This window comes from Protopterus annectens, chromosome 7.part0, assembly GCF_019279795.1.
Source record: "Protopterus annectens isolate FY-2018-M chromosome 7.part0, PAN1.0, whole genome shotgun sequence".
Classification (NCBI taxonomy): Eukaryota; Metazoa; Chordata; order Ceratodontiformes; family Protopteridae; genus Protopterus; species Protopterus annectens.
In genome coordinates this window covers 867320839-867328338 of record NC_056739.1, presented here as the reverse complement: position 1 = coordinate 867328338, position 7500 = coordinate 867320839, and the positions used below count along the sequence as shown (strand labels likewise).

Here is a 7500-nt window from a genome sequence, read left to right as displayed (position 1 = left end):
TAATGATTTTTTTACAATCTTACCATAAATGGGTCGAGTGGTGGGTGGCTGTGATATGGTAGTAAGTCACTTACTGACATATATGGTATGTGGGAGATTAGCCTCCAATTTTGTACCTCTTACAAGTTGTATCAGTACAGGCTAAGAGTAAAGGTAAGCATATTGGTTACGAAATATTGTCAATGAAAGCTAAAAAGATCACTGTTAAAGAGCTGTTTGGCAAAATTGTATGCTGTTATAATAAATCTTGAGATTAGTGCTTCGCTTTTTGCTAGATACTGTATCAGTAAGTTACATAGCATGCATTTGGATTTATGGCATAGACTGCATAAATGTCAGTCTTCTACCTTATGTACTTGCTTAAAGAGTAATTTGGCATTTCCAGCAGATGGCAGTAACAGAACATTCAAAAAGTAGATCAATTAGAAAAAACATTCTTATACAATGCAGTTGTTTAGACTTACTAAAATCAACCAGGAAGTGGTAACCCAGTTTGTAACTTAAAAGTACTAGCTTGAGCTAATAGTAATTCCAGTAGGGGATGTATTATCACAGTCTCATAGATAACAATATAAAACAAATGCTAGTCTTTATTCACTAACAACTAATTGATAAAACAAAACAACAAACATCTTAACATGTGCAGAGTTTTAGCTGTTGTTGTCTTTTGGCTTTTCACGGTTAGGGGTCGCCACAGCGGAACTCCGGTCTGCTAATGATTGGCAGTAGATTTTGATGAACGCCGAGGTGCCAGCTCAACATCCAACCTTCAACGAAGTCACGCCCATTTACGCATGTCTTTCAAACGCCCTCCCAACCGTGGGGAGGACATACAGACTCCACACAGAAGGCACTCCCCGCACTCCAGCCGAGAATCAAACGGGAGAACCTCTTGCTGTGAAGCAACAACGCTACCGCTGCACCACCGCGGATTTAAATGAAATGTTCAACATATATTTTACATTCCTTGAACACATATTTTCATTCTGTTAACAATTGTTAGGCTGCTGACAGTTGGAAGCTTGTATTGCAAATCTCTTAAAATAATTACATCACTGAAGTATGTTACATTAACATCTTAATCAGCGTACCAGTTTTTATAAACATGCCATTAAAATTTTATACGGAGATGATGAAAATGTCCAAACTAATGGAGTTCTTTATAGAAATTTACATGTGAGACATCCTTAACTAAGCCTTTTTAAATCATATGACAGCAACTTTCTCTCTCTGACCCTAGCCTAAAGCCTGGAGAATCCTTTTCTTTCCTGCAGTCTCCCTTTGAAACATTCCATTAAATGATAACTACAAGCTGGGTCCTGATTTGGCCTGATGGCCTCCTGAAGGCATGGTGAGAGCCTGATTCAGGCCCCTGCAGCTGTAAAGGCTCCCATCAAGCACTTGTCTTTGAATCCATTATGTCACTCGGATGATAACTTGGAGGAGTGAGAAATGCCATTCGATGTACTACTGACAACTGCTGCACTGTTCACTGAGAGTTTAACGTTACTTTAATATGACTGGCACATTGCTTTCTGGCTGCATTGCTTGTGACAGGGTGTCACTACAGGACTTTTATCAGCTCACTGACAGAAAGAGAAGACTTGTGCAAACTAATACTTTTACTTTGCTGCACTACAGCTGCTTTGTTTTATGTTGCTAGCATACTCACAGTCACAAGATACTTCAAAACAATTCTTTCATTTATACTGCAGTTTGTTACTTGCCAACATTTTGCAAAATGCTACAGATACTTCCCCATGTTTTTGCTTTCTTTCAACTCAGTAGATAGAAATCAGTTGCTGTCTTGGTGAATGTACAAACGTTTTGCTGTGTCACAGCCAGATGTTGTCACTATTTTGACATGTTTGGCTGGATTAGTACTACCGCTGATTTATATCACTGTTCTCTGCTTTTCTTTAGGTTAGTCAGTACACGTTTGCGATGTGTAGTTACCGGGAGAAAAAGGCGGAACCTCAGGAGCTCCTGCAGCTTGATGGATATACTGTGGATTACACCGATCCACAACCAGGTATGGGCCAAGCCTTCATTCTTTGACTATGTCAGGTTTGTACTTACACTCATAATGTAGGGTCTGTATATACCCTCATGGAAATACTGCTGTGCAGCATATAGGAACTACTTTTTAGGTTGTCCTATAGTGGTCTCCCTATCTGATGACATGACGCTATCATTAACTAACCATGATGATACAGATGAAAATTACTTTTGATGATCACGCTTAGTCCAGTTTTATATTAAGTAATCAAATCTCTTAATATATCACTATCTTTAACAGTTTAAACTACATTTGAGGTAGGTTTAGCATTTGAACATTGACAGAGATTTTGGATCTATAAAAGTTGGCAAAGTGTTACATTTCCTCCTTCTTTTGCAACATCAAACTACTTTTCATAATCTTTTATACTAGAACCTTTTGCATATCACTTCACAATGCTCACTCTAATGCTGTGAGGGTTACATCTACTGTATACAATTAAGGTCTGACTATACCACACCAGACTTGCATAAAGTACAGTATCTGCAGCTGAAGTGAATAACTAACATGGCAGTCTGAGTGTGTGTAGGCTGATAAGTTATATGGAATATATCCAAAAATGGTTTGATCCAGAAACCTGAATATATATTTTCAGTGTGTGATATAGCAACCACACTAAACATATAGGGACCACACTGTTTGCACTTCCTACTTATATATGGTCACAGCTCAGGTAACTACACCACAATGGAAAATGTCAGAACCCCTTTAAGTTTATTTTCCTATTGGCCATCTTATTTTTGTCCAGTAGAGCATGTTGGCCTTATGGCATATGACTGCACGTTACACCCTCTCAGAATAAGTTACCTCTGTGCTCTATATTACTGGGATCCTTGTTGTCTGAATCTGGCTCATGTGTTGCTCTGGGTTAATGTGAAGCAGTTTTTATTTTCCTGGTACCATGCAGAACACACTTGTCCTATTTAGTGGATTATGCAATTATTGCTCTTTCACAGACCTTGCCGAATTTATGACAGTGCAGCTTGAAATAGGTGCCTGTAATGAACACATTAAGAAGCTCATTTTAACCTCACATTTATTGTAGTTTCATTTGACAAGAATGTGATTTGTAAATAAGTTACAGTGTACATCTCTGCATTTAGTGCAGGATATGGAGCATGTTATTTAACAAATTTGTGAAGCTACATTACTTCCTTCATTCAGTCTCTGATTTCCCAGTAAATGTATTTAAAGTCATGGGGAAAGTTGGATCGTTTCTTGACAGTCAGTGGAAGCAGAGAAATTAATTCTGGATGGGTACTAGTTCATCTCAGGCTACACACACACACACACACACACACACACACACACACACACACACACACACACACACACACACACACACACACACACACACACACACACACACGCACACACGCACACGTGCACACGCACACACACACACACACACACACACACACACACGCACGCACATACATGCGTGCGTGCACAGATGCACACAAACAAAACCTACACACCTGCAGGCAGTTTGGAGAATCACTAGTTCACATACGTCATGTCTTACAGATGTAGAAGGAAATTGCAGCACATGGCAAAAAAACATAAAGATAAAAAACATAAACATAAAAACACAGGAGTGCAAGCAATCTGTATATTGAAGGTACCCAACCAAGAACCAAACTGGAGAGTTCATAGGTTGATACTAGGCTATCGGCCCCAGGGCCTGTACAAGCCTAGCCATAACAATTCCCTGGCTATTTCTTCCCACACTATTTACTTCCCAGAGTCAAGCGCTGTGGAGCAAAAGTGCTAACAGCTGCTCCACTGAGCTGTTGTGTGATTGCAAAACAAGAAACCTTATTCTGAGATGCCTGATAGAGTGGATCTGTGACATCTTTCTTTCTAATGTATATCAACATATACATATTTCCTGTAGCTGATACCTGGAGAGAGCATGAATGATGACATCCCTGCATTGTTCTTTTTAGATTGCAAGTTTAGCACGTTTGCATATGATTTTATTTATGAAATGCCTGACAATGCTGAAGGTACCCAGTAATCTTTTTTTTTTTTTTTTTGCATTTGTATGATACAGATGAGTATGCTGTATTCAATGTTAGCACCAGTGATAGATAGTCTAAACTGTCTGGTATTTTTATTAATTGGATTTCAGTGCTATAATTCAGCTTATGCTTTTAGCCAATCATATTTCAGCATTTATGAAGTCTACTTGTTAGATATGTATATGTATGTGTATGTGTGTGGATGGTTCCCCTTCATATGCCCGAATAACCACAAGCTCGAAATGCAAAACGCCAAAACCAGAAATCCGAAATGACAAAATCCTGAAACTGCAAATGACCGACAGCCATTCACCATGATCACATAAAAGCTTGAAAATGAAGTAAAACTTTTATTATCCCAGAATAATGCTTCAAAGCAAAAGAAATACAACGTAAATCCATTCATCCACATAGAGTCCTCATAACGTCTGTTAAAGCTTCAACATGTACCGCGATTGTCATAGCATACATCACATCTTTAGCAACCTTGCAATTGCCATCAGGAAATCCAAATCCGAGTAACTAGATCTGTTCTTCAAAACATGCTCAAATTTAGCATGACAGGTCCCTTTCGTTTCTTTGGTGAAGGAGGTGCACCACAAATCATTCTAATTCTGAGCTCATCTACCCTATCCTGTTCTCTAGATAACACTGTCATAAGCATCCATAGGTCTGTTGTGCTATGGCCCAGTAATGACTTCAATCTATGGTGCCACGCCTCCACGCTGTTTTGCGTGTGAGGCAAAAACAACATATTTAATTCATCCACATTCCAAAATGTAATTGGAAACAACGAGGGAAACCTGGAAAATCCAGTAGTCCTAGTGCAAAACTTTCAAACTTTTCCCAACATATACCACTCAGAAAAGTACTTTAACACTTCATTGCCATCAGCTGGAAACACGGCTTTTAGTTCATCAAATCACATAATACATCAGATTCAGGTACAAAAGCTAAAGCGATGAGACACTTGACATGCAACTGAAAAGAAAGGTCTGTGTTATACAGATATGAAAGACCTAGCTGTTGCACCTTTCTCCAAATGTTTAGGGAGAAGTGAAACAAACCTTTATGTTTTGCACCCTGCAGATTTAACAGATTACTCTTCCTGGCTGCTACTTCAAAATTGCTCAGCATGTATTTGACAGACACCTCGAAGCCTTTCTCACTCATTAAACGTAAAACAACTCCACATAAAGTTGTAACAAGTGAGAGACTTTCTACTCATTATACAATACAGCAAAGGTACGCTCTTATGAAAACCTCTGTATCTAATTAAACCATGAATAGTGTACAGTTGACAGCACATTATACCTTTATAAAAGAACGTACCGTCAACAAGCCAAATAGTAGCTGTGCTTAGATCAAGCAGATTTTGTGTAGTTGAAAAGACTACCACTGCTGCTTCTGTAGCAGTATCTACTATGCACTTACTAAGAAACACTTTCGATTTACATGGAAACATTGTAACATCAATACCTTCCAACTTTTCAATAAGGAAACTGCTGTGTTTTAACTTAGAACGACGCATCCTGCCAACTTTTTGAAAAAGTGTTTTGCGAGTAGGTAAACTGGGAGCTATCACATTAGATGTTGATGCTAAAACATCATCAACTATTAAACAGGGAGTATCCCTGGAATTATCAGCTTTCAACTTTAACAAGTGAGACACGTTATACTGCTCAACTTCTACCGGATCTCCAGGATGTAAGTGCTGAGCAGATTTTAACAGCCTTTCGCCGTTAGGCACAGTTAAAGTAATAGCCCTACATCTACATTTCTCATCGCGTTTATACTTGCAACACCAGTATGCTTTATCATGATATATTTTCTCTCTGTGTAACACGTACCCATCTAAAAGGAGTATAGGAGCTCCTTTCTGAGATGATACAGTCACATATATTTCACCAATCGTGCCAGGAGCACTGAAGTATTCTACTGCACTTTCCATTTGTCACCGCTTTCCATGCAGTTTCTTCCTTTTGACTTTTGCGCTTTTGCGCTTTCGGGATTCCGGTGTTTCGTCTTTATGGTCTCGGCGTATTGAATTTCGAGCTTGTGGTTATTCGGGCATATGATGGGGAACCGTATGTATATCTATATATATATATATATATATATATATATATATATATATATATATATACATACACAAGTTTATTGTATTGTATTTTACGTACATATATATATATATATATATATATATATATATATATATATATATATATATACGGATTCACTTTATAATCTCAAAATACTGAAATATTGAATTTCAGTATCTCAAGACTATAAAGCCGAAAAATCTAAATACTGAAACCCCATTCAAAATCATGACTTTTAAACACACCCTACACCACACAAACACACATACACATTCCTCCCCACACTACAACAAACAAACAAAGCACACACAAACACAACAACACAAATACATGAACCTACCCTACATATAAGCAGCTGCTCCCCCCACGTGGGGGGCTGCGACCGCCCCCGCTACTTATATATACTAACTCTGAGGTCCTACTAAAAAGACAAAGACATGAAACCCACCACTACACAATTTACATTCCCCTCACACAAACACACATCACATATGTACAAACACCACCATTCTCAACACTTACATACTCACACTCTTACCTACATACAGTAACCTACACCTACAACTTCCCAAAACACTAACATACACTAAAATGCCTACCCAAAACCCTTAAAATATAAACACTTACCTGAATCTCCAGCTATCCATTAACACAGCACACCACCACAACCGCTGATTCGACATTTCCAGATTCGGTTATGTGGTCTTTCGCGGAACTGGGCTTTCGCTGTTTTAGTCTCGACATACTGAAATTCGATATTTCAGTATTTCAAGATTATGAAGTGAACCCATATATACACATGTGTGAGTGTTTGTAAATTTGTATATATGATAAACAACTAAGGGAACTTCTCTCAATTCCCATTCCATTGATTTCACATTATGCAAACCTCTCAACTTTCAATTTACATTAAAGCACCATTTCAAGTTGTTTATTAAGTGTCCCCCAACCTCTCTACATGGATGGCAGTACTTGCATCCCTTTATATACTTTCTGATTGCCCAACACTTGGGAAAGAATAAACATTCAACTCCCTATTGTTACATGCTATTAATTATTATTGACTGCATCCCTTCGACTCATGCTGGTGACCAACTGGTGATCAGGCACTAGTGGTGGAGCTCTATCTAAATCCATTCATATATATATATATATATATATATATATATATATATATATATATATGGATTCCATTCACAAGCTCAAAGTTTCAAAACTTTGAACTGCAAATGGTCGAGACCATAACATCAAAGTTTTAAAACTTTGAACGTTTTGAATGGATATTCCCATACAGCACAGAATCGGAAATCTACCA

At 38.1% G+C, this 7500-nt stretch overlaps 1 protein-coding gene across 15 annotated transcripts in view; it reads left to right on the top strand.

Annotated features, from left to right (window-relative positions):
* CADPS (calcium dependent secretion activator) overlaps positions 1–7500 on the top strand; it is a 2296269-nt gene that overhangs the window by 1528278 nt on the left and 760491 nt on the right. For all 15 annotated transcript variants that reach the window (XM_044077436.1, XM_044077434.1, XM_044077437.1 and 12 more), the window contains exon 10: positions 1924–2032. In XM_044077436.1, the coding sequence (XP_043933371.1) occupies positions 1924–2032 (109 nt within the window). The remainder of the gene's footprint in view (positions 1–1923; positions 2033–7500) is intronic.